This window comes from Sinocyclocheilus rhinocerous, unplaced genomic scaffold, assembly GCF_001515625.1.
Source record: "Sinocyclocheilus rhinocerous isolate Xijiao unplaced genomic scaffold, SAMN03320098_v1.1 scaffold864, whole genome shotgun sequence".
NCBI classification, from domain to species: domain Eukaryota; kingdom Metazoa; phylum Chordata; class Actinopteri; order Cypriniformes; family Cyprinidae; genus Sinocyclocheilus; species Sinocyclocheilus rhinocerous.
This window is the reverse complement of record NW_015645567.1, coordinates 751,368-767,094: the sequence shown is the minus strand read 5'-3', so window position 1 is coordinate 767,094 and position 15,727 is coordinate 751,368. Positions and strand designations below refer to the sequence as shown.

General features: G+C 36.6%; 1 protein-coding gene across 1 annotated transcript in view; it reads left to right on the top strand.

Annotated features, from left to right (window-relative positions):
- The window catches only part of LOC107706744 (cAMP-specific 3',5'-cyclic phosphodiesterase 4D-like), a 218,895-nt gene that overhangs the window by 176,047 nt on the left and 27,121 nt on the right, over positions 1–15,727 (top strand). Inside the window, exons 4-5 of the mRNA XM_016510547.1 lie at positions 8,788–8,979; positions 10,442–10,504. Coding sequence (XP_016366033.1) covers positions 8,788–8,979; positions 10,442–10,504 — 255 coding nt within the window. The remainder of the gene's footprint in view (positions 1–8,787; positions 8,980–10,441; positions 10,505–15,727) is intronic.

Here is a 15,727-nt window from a genome sequence, read left to right as displayed (position 1 = left end):
ACACACTCTCTCTCTCTCTCTCTCTCTCTCTCTCTATATATATATATATATATATATATACTGTATATGTAATCACCGCTACATCACTACTATGTTTCTATAAAATGGTTAAATGTTTAGTCAACTTGAAACCCTTCTGAGTAAAACAGGATATTTAAAAAGAAATAACGTAGATCGGGGCCCGGTTTATCTATCCGGAAGTGACTGGGTTGTAAAAAGTGGGTGTTACATACCAGAATAGAGTCAGATGTGGAAAAACAAAGGTTTGGTGACGTCAGACGAAAAGGAAGGTTGTTTAGCCGGAGCAAGTCGAAGGTTTCGTTTTTATTTGGAATAACTTGCACTAATGGATCATTCACAATATTACCAGGAACAAGAAAGTAAATTTTGAGTAATAAGAGTTAATTTTGTTGAGTACAGAAATGAATTTCTTGTGTATGTGAGTGAGTCTAGTGTGTTTGATGTCGGCATGACTGTGGCATTAGTGCGGTGTAAAAATATCTTTGCCTATAGAAAGACATGACTCTTTTCCAAGCGTTGACCACTGGTCTTTTGGCCTTTCATAATCCTGTCAGTTGAGAGCTTGAGTCAAATTTCAAATGTGCCATCGGAGACCGTTCACAACACAAGAGACCACAATAGCTCACGCATTCCACCACCAAAATAATCATCTCAACAGTTATTATCCTGCATTAATGATGCATACTTCCAGCTGCTCTATAAAAAGCACAATGTTTCATGTTGTGTTTAGTGACTTTTCTACTATGAGCCGTGTTGTTGCAGGACCATATTAAAGAACAGATGCCCCAACATGCTCCAGTGCACGTCTCTTTCTCCTCTCGGCTCACACCGTCAGCCTGCTCTGACCTGGAAATGTGCGGCGGGCCGCATTGCATGCGTTCAGAAAGATGCAAGTGCGTCCTGTCGCCTCATGGCATGTCACCAAAACGACTTCTCTCCCCCTTGCATGCGCCTGCGTTTGTCTCTCTGGACCCGTCTCCTGCCTGCAATCTATCCAGGGACGACCTATGCCAAAATAGGCCAAGGGCATCTTTCTCTCTCTCTCTTCCCGTGTGTCTTCGGCACCTTTATAAATAAACTCATTGTCCTCTATGTGCCTGCAGTTGACGGTCAGGCCAATTAGAGAGGGCCCTCTAGGAACCCCGGGCCCCTTGTCGTGCGTCAGCCTCTCAGAGACGGGGCCCCGGTGGACAGATACCTGCCAGTGCACCCCAAACTTAGCTGACCCGCCGTGCCTTAAAAGGGAAGAGGTGCAGCTGCTCTGTGACGTGTGACATTAAGCCTTCGGCATGACGTCTGGTGAAGCAGATCGGATGTGTCAGGTCGTCCTGCTGGATGAGTGTGTGCTGCTGCTGTATGTGTCAGACACATCTTGCCGGGTTATTCTTTCTTTATTATGTTCAAAGGGATAGTTCAGCACAAAATAATAACTGTCATCATTTACAATATTTTCCAGAAAATAAGCACCCAAGTATAAGTCGCTCTGGGTCAAAATTGCATTGTTGAGAGAGAAAAAAAAAAGTTGCATGCGGAGTTATTATAGTATTGTTTATTTAGTATTATAGCTTTTATTAAAATTTTATATTAGCTTTAATTATTATATTTTCAGTTTAACAATTAGTCATTTTATGTGCTTTCACCATTTTAATTAGTTTTTTAATAATTCTATTTAACTTATTTTTACTTTAGTTTTAGTCATTTTAGTATATAAAATTATATTTAGTGTATAAAATTAGTTTTTTATCTCTTAGTTTTTATTTTACTTCTGATTCATTAACAAAAACTATTTTTATTTTAGTTTTACATTTAATTTTTATTTATTTCCAGTTAGTAATTTTAGTGCTTCAACTTATTTCAGTTAGTTGCCAAGGCAACATTTCTAGAGTTCATTTAATTAAAAGTTTTTATCTCATATTTATTTTATTTTATTTCAGCTTTATTTAGTACCAAAATATTTTTTAATAGTTTTAGTTTTGCTTAACGATAATAACCCTGTCACATAGGTATGTAAGTCACATTTTATTATTACATTCAGAAATAATGTAAAATACTTATAAATAAAAAAAAAGGTTTAAAACATACTAAACATGTATTTTAGTTCCTCTCACTGTACAATAAATCCTTTAAATTGAATGGTATTCAGAACAGGAATGAAAAATATAAGTATAAAAAATATATAAATTATAGTGGCATTCATTATAAGCAACATTTATTATACACAGTAAGCCTAAATGAATTTATTTAACGTGAAACTGAAATGCTCTATACAAATAAACTTGGGCTCAGTTACTTTTCTCATTCAGCACAAATCCAGATGTGTGCACTTTTGTTTTGCATGCTTGACATTGATTGTATTATGTTAGTCGTTTTGGAATATAAGCACAGAAATGTGACTTAAATTCTGGGAAATATGGTACTTTCCCCCATGAAAATCAATATTCTACAAAATATCTTCTTTTGTGTTCCATGAGTAAATGATGATTTTTGGGTAAACTGTCCTTTTATGAAGAATGACCCTTCAAGTAAATGTGCCAGTCCATGCATGTTTGTGGTTAAAGTGCCTAACCAAATGTTCATTTAATATCCTTTTCCAGTTCACACAATAGTTTGACATCACAGTGAGCTTTGACGTTTAGTGCACATTCCCATGGTGACCATCCAAGTTAAATAGCCTTCAGACTGGTTTGGTTGTATTCTCACAGCGTTGCAGGTTGGTTATTAGAGAGTAGGAGGTGAAGTAATACAGTATATCCGTTCTGTCCCTCCAACTCTCCTCTGGAGGACGGATCACAATACACTACTCCGACAGTATCGGCTAAGGCTCAGGTATCTTTACGCACCCGTGTGGTCTCGCACTTATGCAGAAGTGCATTAGGATGAGAACGTGCTAATGGAACTGATGTAATACTGTGGCTTTACTCATGAATCTGAGGTCAAAACAGGCCAAATCCCACAAAAGGACAGAACACGTCCCACTGCAGGAGAAGCGAGCGGTTTTGCAGTCTCCCCAATGTCTCATTTGCTGTGCATCACTAGACATCAAGGAGTTTGCTTAGTGATGTTCACCATGCCGGTGCATTTGAGAGTCCCTGACCTCTTATTTTTGTCTTAATAAATGAGCAAATGTTTGGTGTTGCATCGCAGCACAGCAAGAGAAAGTCAGCAGACAGAAGTCACGCATGTGAAAAAGACAAAGGTTAGGGTCTTAATTCTACTTTACTGTACCGTGACATGAGGGGAAATGTGTCTAACACATACATTTATAGCAAAGACTTTCAGGACTTCACACTGAAGCATCTGGCTGCAGAACAAGGGGTCATTGATTTCTGCATCTCTCTTCTATCACCAGCTCTTCAAGGTCAGTCAGTCACTGAGTCATGCCTCTCAAGTCAGGGTTGTGCAATATTCAGAAATGAATGGAGAATGCCTTTTAATTCCAATCAAATTCTAGAGTTTGAATCAAATTTGCATCAGGCTGCAGGATTGCAACTTTCATTTCAGGAAGCAGAATTAATAAATGTAAATGCAATTCATGTAACTGTAATTTTCAACAAGAAAACCATGAGTGTGTTAGGACAAACTTTGAATCTTGACTTTTTAAAACTTAAACAATGCTTCGTTTTTGATGGATGGATGGATGGATGGATGGATGGATGAATGGATGGATGGATGGATGGATAGATAGATAGATAGATGATACATACATAGAGAGGTGCTTTAAGTGCTATACAAATTAGTTGATTTTAAGATCAGAGTCAGGTTTGTGAATTTTGCACAACTTCTCAAGTCTTGAGAACAGTGATGCAAAAGTGGCCAAAGTGTAAAACAGGAAGGAAAATAAGTTTCTTGATCACAGACCTTAAAGCAAGTCACACCACGTTCAGCTGAGATCAAGTAACTCACTCTTAAGTACAGGACGACTTCTTGCTGTTTAGCAGGTCACTTTATATCAAACCATTCATATGTGCTTCAGCAAACCTGTTTCCAGACTCTGGAGCTGTCATTGCTTCTCAGACAAGATGATGTGGCAGTCTGCAGTTGTGTTTTGCTAGCCGTGCAGCAGTCTGGATTGTGTTAGCGAGCAACACTGTAGGTGCATTTAGATCTTCACCGAGCTGACTGCTCTCATCCTTTTTAGGAGAGGAATTTAAGCTTGTTCCCCACAAAAAAAAAAGTTGCATGCGGAGTTATTATAGTATTGTTTATTTAGTATTATAGCTTTTATTAAAATTTTATATTAGCTTTAATTATTATATTTTCAGTTTAACAATTAGTCATTTTATGTGCTTTCACCATTTTAATTAGTTTTTTAATAATTCTATTTAACTTATTTTTACTTTAGTTTTAGTCATTTTAGTATATAAAATTATATTTAGTGTATAAAATTAGTTTTTTATCTCTTAGTTTTTATTTTACTTCTGATTCATTAACAAAAACTATTTTTATTTTAGTTTTACATTTAATTTTTATTTATTTCCAGTTAGTAATTTTAGTGCTTCAACTTATTTCAGTTAGTTGCCAAGGCAACATTTCTAGAGTTCATTTAATTAAAAGTTTTTATCTCATATTTATTTTATTTTATTTCAGCTTTATTTAGTACCAAAATATTTTTTAATAGTTTTAGTTTTGCTTAACGATAATAACCCTGTCACATAGGTATGTAAGTCACATTTTATTATTACATTCAGAAATAATGTAAAATACTTATAAATAAAAAAAAAGGTTTAAAACATACTAAACATGTATTTTAGTTCCTCTCACTGTACAATAAATCCTTTAAATTGAATGGTATTCAGAACAGGAATGAAAAATATAAGTATAAAAAATATATAAATTATAGTGGCATTCATTATAAGCAACATTTATTATACACAGTAAGCCTAAATGAATTTATTTAACGTGAAACTGAAATGCTCTATACAAATAAACTTGGGCTCAGTTACTTTTCTCATTCAGCACAAATCCAGATGTGTGCACTTTTGTTTTGCATGCTTGACATTGATTGTATTATGTTAGTCGTTTTGGAATATAAGCACAGAAATGTGACTTAAATTCTGGGAAATATGGTACTTTCCCCCATGAAAATCAATATTCTACAAAATATCTTCTTTTGTGTTCCATGAGTAAATGATGATTTTTGGGTAAACTGTCCTTTTATGAAGAATGACCCTTCAAGTAAATGTGCCAGTCCATGCATGTTTGTGGTTAAAGTGCCTAACCAAATGTTCATTTAATATCCTTTTCCAGTTCACACAATAGTTTGACATCACAGTGAGCTTTGACGTTTAGTGCACATTCCCATGGTGACCATCCAAGTTAAATAGCCTTCAGACTGGTTTGGTTGTATTCTCACAGCGTTGCAGGTTGGTTATTAGAGAGTAGGAGGTGAAGTAATACAGTATATCCGTTCTGTCCCTCCAACTCTCCTCTGGAGGACGGATCACAATACACTACTCCGACAGTATCGGCTAAGGCTCAGGTATCTTTACGCACCCGTGTGGTCTCGCACTTATGCAGAAGTGCATTAGGATGAGAACGTGCTAATGGAACTGATGTAATACTGTGGCTTTACTCATGAATCTGAGGTCAAAACAGGCCAAATCCCACAAAAGGACAGAACACGTCCCACTGCAGGAGAAGCGAGCGGTTTTGCAGTCTCCCCAATGTCTCATTTGCTGTGCATCACTAGACATCAAGGAGTTTGCTTAGTGATGTTCACCATGCCGGTGCATTTGAGAGTCCCTGACCTCTTATTTTTGTCTTAATAAATGAGCAAATGTTTGGTGTTGCATCGCAGCACAGCAAGAGAAAGTCAGCAGACAGAAGTCACGCATGTGAAAAAGACAAAGGTTAGGGTCTTAATTCTACTTTACTGTACCGTGACATGAGGGGAAATGTGTCTAACACATACATTTATAGCAAAGACTTTCAGGACTTCACACTGAAGCATCTGGCTGCAGAACAAGGGGTCATTGATTTCTGCATCTCTCTTCTATCACCAGCTCTTCAAGGTCAGTCAGTCACTGAGTCATGCCTCTCAAGTCAGGGTTGTGCAATATTCAGAAATGAATGGAGAATGCCTTTTAATTCCAATCAAATTCTAGAGTTTGAATCAAATTTGCATCAGGCTGCAGGATTGCAACTTTCATTTCAGGAAGCAGAATTAATAAATGTAAAATTCATTCATGTAACTGTAATTTTCAACAAGAAAACCATGAGTGTGTTAGGACAAACTTTGAATCTTGACTTTTTAAAACTTAAACAATGCTTCGTTTTTGATGGATGGATGGATGGATGGATGGATGGATGAATGGATGGATGGATGGATGGATAGATAGATAGATAGATGATACATACATAGAGAGGTGCTTTAAGTGCTATACAAATTAGTTGATTTTAAGATCAGAGTCAGGTTTGTGAATTTTGCACAACTTCTCAAGTCTTGAGAACAGTGATGCAAAAGTGGCCAAAGTGTAAAACAGGAAGGAAAATAAGTTTCTTGATCACAGACCTTAAAGCAAGTCACACCACGTTCAGCTGAGATCAAGTAACTCACTCTTAAGTACAGGACGACTTCTTGCTGTTTAGCAGGTCACTTTATATCAAACCATTCATATGTGCTTCAGCAAACCTGTTTCCAGACTCTGGAGCTGTCATTGCTTCTCAGACAAGATGATGTGGCAGTCTGCAGTTGTGTTTTGCTAGCCGTGCAGCAGTCTGGATTGTGTTAGCGAGCAACACTGTAGGTGCATTTAGATCTTCACCGAGCTGACTGCTCTCATCCTTTTTAGGAGAGGAATTTAAGCTTGTTCCCCACAATTACAGATAGTCATTTATCATTGTATCTCTTCCTCTGACCTCTGCTCATCATTTTCCGCTGGAAAGGCCTCGTGCTTCTTGGGATTTGAAATCGGTGGTGTATGTGCACGAATACACGTCTGTCTCAGTGATGCAAACAGACCTGCTCTTTTGTTCGAGGTCGAGAGCGGCAGCATTCCAGACCCACGTGTTGTCGCTGCTTCACCCATTCAGGCTTTTTAGGAAACTGCTGCTCATCTTTAAAACGGTCAGAGAGACGTGTGGAGTGAGTCACTGGGGATTTGTTGTGGTTTCAGATGGGGATGCTCGCGGGGAAACTCGGTCACCTGATGAATCACCACCAGTGACGTCATGAGTACCTCACAGCGGCGATTAGCCGTCAAATAGCCTCTTAACACAATGGATGGGATTACAACAGCTAAAGCCAGTGACAGTGTCCACCTGTGCGGTAGACATCACTGAGAGGGAAACCCCTGTGCTAGCACAGGTCATTATGATAAGCAGCTGTGTTCACCAGCATGCTCTCTCTGGTCCACCTTCATGTGTGCTCAGGGCTGTGAGGTGATGAGCGGCATCTCCTGCAGGCCGTTTACAAGGTTTCGCTCACATTTGCAATGTAAATGTATTTAGGAGCACATGTGCGAATAAAACGACTTAAATGCAGTTTTGCAATGTAATGGAATTTAAGGTTGAAATGCAATGGAATTTAAGGTTGAAATATCTTAAACGGTATAACAAATGTCTTAATAATCATTTTAAGAAATCTTACACTTGGATGGACAAAACAGGATTCTTTATACATGTTATTTTTAAACTTCAAAAGGCTATGATTTCATTAAATAAATATGAGAGCTGCATGTTTCAAAGTAGAAACACGCCGCTGTTGCGCATTCTACAGACTCGGAGTTTCAGAACAGGTCACAATCAATGAATATTGCGCATTTATGCCAAACGATTGCTTATGATTTACTGTTGGTAAATTATGAGTGTTTACTTTATGGTGTTTTTATTGTAATATGTTGTAGATGGTTGTAAGAAAGTATCTTTTGTGTCACATCATCTTTGTGAATTTCAATAGACATTTCAAAATAAGAGTCCTGCTTGGGCTTGTTTCTAATTAAAAGTCCTACATTAAAGGGGTCATATGATGCGATTTCATTTTTTCCTTTCTCTTGATAATATAGCTAATTTAATGCTATAATAAACACAAATGTGACCCTGGACCACAAAATGTATTATATTTGTATATTTGTACAATACATTGTATGGGTCAAAATTATACATTTTTCTTTTATGCCAAAAATCTTTAGGATATTAAGTAAAGATCATGGTCCATCAAGATATTTTGTAAATTTCCTACCGTAAATATATCAAAACTTAATTTTTGATTCGTAATATGCATTGCTAAGAACTTCATTTGGACAACTTTAAAGGCGATTTTCTCAATTGCCTTCTTCTGATTTTTTGCACCCTCAGATTCCAGATTTTAAAATAGTTGTATCTCGGCCAAATATTGTCCTATCCTAACAAACCATACATCAATGTGGAAAGCTTATTTATTTATGTATATTAATCTCAATTTCAAAAAATTGACCCTTCTGACTGGTTTTGTGGTCCAGGGTCACATATGTATGTACAGTATATAATTAAGTACAGTTTGAAGCAGAAATTATTAAAAACTTTTAAATATTTAAATGTTTGAGCAGAAATATGTAAAAACATTTAAAGTGTACTTTTCGTATTCTAATAAATTAAATAACTTTTGTAACACATTATATGATCCATTTTTATTGCACCCAACTTGGGTGCACATGTGCTTCTTGGGAAAATGCAGGCAGCAAACCCTGATTTTGGGGAAGAGCACTGTAATTTTTGACTAAACTTACTGTGTTAACGCTAACATTTCGTTATTGGTTTCATAACGCCAGTATCTCTCTTTCTTTGTAGCTTTGACGTGGACAATGGCACGTCGTCAGGACGGAGTCCCCTGGATCCCATGACGAGTCCGGGTTCGGGCCTGATCCTTCAGGCCAACTTTGTGCACAGCCAGCGGAGGGAATCCTTCCTCTACCGCTCCGACAGCGACTATGACCTGTCGCCGAAGTCGATGTCCCGAAACTCCTCCATCACCAGTGACATGTGAGTACTGGAACCGTTTAAAACCATGTGCCATTTTCCCATAACCCTTTACTTTATTTTGGGTCAGTCAAGTTTTATTTAGATTTTTTTGGACTGACTTTTGTTTCACAGAGCAAAAGCACACTAAAATGAGACGTCATGCTTGTATTGTGATTCAGCGTAATTTCATTTGTTCATGCAGATATCTTACAGTTTTCTTTTCTAGTAACCAAAAAGAGTTCAAGAATACTTTCTGTGATCTGATTTGATATAATGTCTTAAAACAGATAGAACTACAGGTTGAAAAGGACCAGTTAGCCCACATATATGTTCTGCTGTCTCATCCATTGATGGTTCACTGTTGTTTGAGTGTGTGTGTGTGTGTTTGTGTCTCTATATGTAGTACATGTACATGTGTGTGGTCATCAGTGGTATGTTGTTTGCCCCCAGGTCACACGTCTCTAACATCAGTCTCTCTCTCTCTGTCTACATCATTTCTCTTTCTCACACACATTGAAGAGAGTAAGAGACTTTACAAACCTTTATTACATACGTACATTTAAAAAAAAAAAGAAGGAATTAATACTTTTATTTACTAATGATGACTTATATTGATCAAAAGTGACAGTTAAAGACATTTATAATGTTACAACTTTTTTTTAAACACATTTCAAATAAATGTTGCTCTTTTGAACTTTCATGAAGTTTCATTAAAAGAATCATAAATAAAATATCATGGTATCATGGTTTACACAAAAATATTAGGTATTAACCGTTTTCAACATTGATAATAATCAGAAATGTTTCTTGAGCAGCAAATCAGCATATCAGAATGATCTCTGAAGGATCATGCGACACTGAAGACTGGAGTAATGATGCTGAAAATTCAGCTTTGATCACAGCAATAAATTACATTTGAGAATTCACATAGAAAACAGTTATTTAAAATTATAATATTTCACAATATTACTGTTTTACTGTATTTTTGATCACATAAATGCAGCTTTGGTGAGTATAAAAGACTTCTTTAAAAACATTAAAAATTGTACTGACCCCCAACTATTGAACGGTAGTGTGAATATGGCATTAAAGGAGTATTTCAGGTGCAAACTCACCCTCATATCATTCCAAATGCGTGACTGTGATGTATAAAGCCACAGTTTTACAGTGTTTTTTCTTCTTCTGAGAGCTTGGTGGCCACAGTACACTTTATTCATCGAGTTTGGATTGACATGAAGGTGATCTTTGAGTGAACTATTCCTTTAATACGACATGGAAAAAAGCCAAAGTAGGTCAGTGAAGAACCTGAGAGAGACTCAAATGACTCTTTAGCGGTTCGCTGACCGTGTCTCTTTAGAGACACAGTCTTTCAAAACAGCCACTTCTCAAACCACAAAGGCAGAGGAACCAACGTGTGTGATGCGCTCTGTATGTATGTGTGTGTGTGTGTGTGTGTTCTGACAAACTTTGTCCTTATCGATAGGAATAACCACCTGCCGAGACCGGGCCTGGTCTCTCGGAGATCTGAGCCGGTTATTAGTGGAAAGTAAGTTCTGGTTCTAGCTCGCCTGTCCTAAAGGCAGCTCCTGGCCTTGCTCTTCCTCAAGGAATGCTCTTGCTTGTCTAATCTGCATCACCTTGCTTCACCTGTAGACGCGAGCATCACAGTCTCACATGCATTTTGAGAACCCTCACCTACACCCTCACCATTTAATGCGCAGAATGACGACCAAATCAACTTGCGATGGGACAACAAAAAGTAGTTATCAGGTTGATTTGATTGGTTGACAATTCTGGGCATTAAAACCTCTGTGTGTCGTAAGAGTGTAGGGGTATGTGATGAGAGATACCGCATGGAGAAGACAGAGTCCGGATGACATGCCGCTTGTGGCTCGGACGTGTGTGTGAGTGCGTGTTTGTCAGTCTCCATCTTTGCCATGATCCTGCATTGCATGTGACACTGATACTGGTAGTACAGAGCTGCACATGAGACTATTATTATTATTATTTCCTCCAGTCACCGTGAATGCATTCACTCTATTGTGTCGCATAATTTAATGTTCCTCAGCAGATTGATCTAATAAGCAATAAAATGCTTGACATTTAAGAGAAGATGGATGCTTTGTAAAGTCTTACGTCAAATGTTGAAATTGATGAATTAGATTTTGGGCTGCATTCGTCACATTCAAACAATAGGGGGAGCCAACAGTACTCCAAAATGATCATTTTTATTTTATAATTATTTGTATTCATTATTATAAACATTTTTATTAATACTTCTCAGTATTCAACAGAATATATTTATAATCAACATTTCTCTCACTTCTTTTTTTATATATATAAATGTATAAAATATACAATTAATATTTTTTATTTTATTTACATTTTTATTAATGCTTTTTAGTATTCAACGATGTATTTATAATTTCTCTCACTTTTTATAATGTATAAAATATATATTTTCTGTTTTTATTTTATAATTATTATTATTAATTATTATAAACATTTTTATTAATGCTTCAGCAATACTTCAGTAAATCCCCTTACGAGTTTATGCATGCTACTTCTCTTTTGGGATGACCTTTGCATTTGAAGCACACTCGACAGCTTAAATTGCTGCTTCACATACGTTTTGGAACAGAACGTGAGAATACAACCGCATAGAGGTGTAATTCTTGAATTATATCAGTTCAGATGCATGATAAAACAAGCACATGAACAGCAGAACGATCAAACAGCCCAGATCGTATGGCTAAAGCAAATGCAACGGTGGTGAATGATATCACAGGAAATTGTCAGATCAGTGCACTTCCTCTCTCTGGCCTGATCTTTGCAAGCTCAGAGCATTTCTCTATGTAACCCTGCACTGGCTCATGCATTATGTAGAGTCCCGAGGGATGGCGGACGCACGCTTTCGTTTCATTCCGCCAGAGAATCCATTCTCAACCCGGAATGGCAGGAAATATCATGTCGGTTTCTGATATTACCCTCTACAACTGCTCTTGGAGTTTTAGAAGTTCATTGGTCTTTGGAATAGCTGTATTGCACGTAATGTACTGTAATGATTACTGCTGGAAAGTCTGATTCATTTTTGTTCAGTCACTTGTTCTCAATTCAATTAACAGGTTCCAAGTCACCATCACTTATTTTTGATAGTCAAACACATTTGGTTTTAGGGGTGGAACGGTTTGCGGAAAAAAATCGAACCGTACTGTTCTCCACACACGGTTCGGCACGCACTAGGACCGCGGTTCAACTTCAATCTGACGACGCATTTGTAACATTTTCTTTATTTTTATTTGACAGTATAGTTTTTGCCTAAACATAGCACAAACCGTGACTCTAAAACCGTGATACAAACCGAACCGTGAGTAAGTTGAACCGTTCCACCCCTATTTGGTTTTGTTCAAAAGAATAACTCATTTTCAATTTGAGGCCTGAAACATACACGTCTACATGTTTTCTAGGTATGCAAGCCTGATTTCACGAGTCATTTCGTTCCAAAATGTCATAAAACAACTCATAGCAACTCAAGTACGCTTTGCATTCTCTGTGCTGCCACAAGAGGCGCTAAAGTGAGCATTAACATGAACTTGATCTTACATCTATGGTCAGTTTTCTCTTTCAGTTCAACTACTGTCATGATGGAACAACTGTTTGAAATTGATCTTACTAAGAAAGCTAGTAAAGCTTGTTAAACCGTTTTTGTAGTAGCTGCCTGAATAATAACACATCTGATTTAATGGCACATTGCAAGAAAGCTTTTTTTAATGAATTTATTTACACATGCACGACCAAAATAAAAAATGCGCTGGGTAAAAATGCGCATATACTTGCCGGCAACCTGTCAAAATAAAAGCTTGCTGATTTTAGGTTTGAAAATGTTGAAAATTCATATTAAATAAATAAATAATTAAATATTAGCTTTGTATTTTTTTAAGTGTACTATAAGATAATTTTATTTATTTATTTATTTTTTCATTTTGAAATATAATAGTATTAGCAAACTTTAATTATTTTGTTTATTATTTTATTTTAAAAAAGTGCACTATTATTATTATTATTATTTTTTTTTTATAGTTATATTTAATGGGTCACACTATGTGCAGTGTAAGTACCAAACCAAATCTCCAGGTGCTCTCATGAGAACCAGACCGAAAAACTTGTGTGCACCCCTGATTATAGTTTTTATTAATGTTTTGAATTAGTTTTTATTTTATATTTTGTGTTATCTTCTTTTTAGTTACATTTTTGGTAATTTTGTGTGTATGTTATTTATTTTAACAATTATTAATTAATTAAATAATTAAACTTATAAAATTTTTATGTATTTATTAATTATTATTATTTTTAAAAAATGTTTTACTGATCTTACTGTGTTCTTGCCATGAAGATGCTGATGTCAGAAAACAAACATATAACACAACACAACAAATAAATAAATCATACAGTGCTTTGGCCAAACATAAGACTGTTTTGGCCTAATATCACTGTTTAAAGAGCGTCTTTTTTGCTGGTATTTTCAAAGAGCTCACTTTAAGACGAGCCGGTGCCATCTGTGTTTTCCGCTGAACTTTCGGCTTTGATAAGCTCCCTGCTGCCTCTCCATTTAGCTCTTCTGAAAGACCTGACCGTCTCAGCATACTGAGCAGAGAGCTGATAAACGACAGTTAGTTCTCCTCTCTCTGCAACGCTGTCAGCATCAGAAACACACACAGATGTGGGGTTCATCTGGAGTTCACACACATGATCTGGACACTTTCATCTTCAGAGTAGCGTGCAGGATAGCGCTCACATTCCCACCCAGTTAAAACTGCACTAAAAAGTCTTTAAATGAGCTGGTTGTTGGCTGTGAAATGGCAGCAGGTTGGTGCACTTGTCGAAGCCGTGGCCTTGTGCTATGTTTAGTGTGCATGCATACTGCAGCAGTTGGACGGGAGCACGTGATACGCTACGCATGGCTGCCGGTGACCTTTTCCTCCCGGACGGCGTGTGGAAATGTAGCACTGAGGGAAGCCGCCATGCATACATGCACACACATGGACGTACAGACACACTCTTTAATACTAAACCGCAGGAGCGTCAGCGACACCCACATGCTGAAACGGACTCGGCCCACGTGTGACATCGGACGGTTCTTCAGCCAGCCGGATGACAGGCGGTGAGGGTACATGGTGTTTCGTGCTGTTCTGGAGGTCTTGCTCTTTGCTCAAAAACCCAGACGTGACTTTGAACTCCTCCCAACAAATTCAGCACACTCGCACCCCTGCTTACTCGACCGCATACTTACTACCTCCCTGCTGCCGCGACTAACTGCACTTACTTGCACGGCTGCCGCCACTAGCTGCTCACTAACTGTATTTCCAGCGTGCAAATGAGCCTGAATGATGTGAAGGCAGAACGGTTAGAGGTCAGGATATCCTATTAAAGGGGCATTCACACTGACAGAGATTTACTACTCAGGATTCATGGTTCCTACGGTCATGAAAAACTTGGAATTATGTGGGAATTAGAAAGTCATGGAAATTAGTTATACTCAGCATTAAAAAGTTTATTGGTTAGAAATTGTGCTTTGTTTTAAAAGTGTAGCTGCTGTAAAATGTTTTTTTTCTGTTTTATTTATTTATTTATTTATTTTCTCCCTTTACATCTGTAAATTCATGAAAAACGTCTTTATTTTTATTGGTCAGATACAGTTGGTTACTGAAGTCTCACATGTATGCCACTAATGATCATTGTTATTTAAATATTACTGAGATACTATTATAGTTTCAATTCATATTTTGAATTAGTTTTTTTTTTTCTGTTTTGGTAATTTTTTGTGTGTTTTTGTTATTGTTTTATAATTATGATTATTATTTATTTTAATGTCTACAGTATAGAATTTTTATGAATTTATTTTATTCTTGATTTCATTTATATTTTTTCGGGCTTTTCAAATGTGGAAGTGTGATACAAAATATGTTATTTTAACCATATTTTAACCATATAATATCTCATTATAACAGAAAAAGATATAGTTTGTATTGCATAATATATCATGATTATGAGAAAATGTATAGTTTTATCGACATCTCATTATTACGAGAAAATATATTCTTGAAATGACATATCTCATTACAATATAATTGAGTGGAAAAAATAATATATATGTGGCAGCAATGTGCCACCGTGCATTTCAGATTTTAGTACAATAAGTTAAATGAAAAAGACAAATGTTGCCTTGGCAACTAGTTGAATTTTGTATTTTTCTAATTTTGTGCTCTTTTTTTCAAGTAATGTTTATACGAAAAGTCATGAGAAAAACTTACCTTGCTATAGTGATTTAATCACTGTCAGTGTGAACATCAGTTTATATTTATTTATTATTTAAAAATGCACTATACTTTAATTTACAGCCTTTAACAGATAGGAAAGTGGATAGACAGAGGAAAGTGACTGAAACCTGTATCCCAAGAGCATCTCAGCTCTAACACGTCGCAAGCTTGTGCACGTCCCGTGTCACAGGTCTGACAGTTTAAAGACACAATATGTACGATTTTTTTTGTTAAAATATCCAAAAACCACTAGAACAGTGTTATATATTTTACTGACTTGTGTACTTACATTATCCCAAATGTTTCGAAGAATGTTTAAATCCAGATAAACAAGCAATTGACACGGACCGTGTCCATAGTGTCATTGTGTCGCCTGCCAATGACGTCATAACCCCTCGATTTCCAGTTTTGTTTTGTAGAAAACATGGAAAAACCAAAGACGCTTTAATATG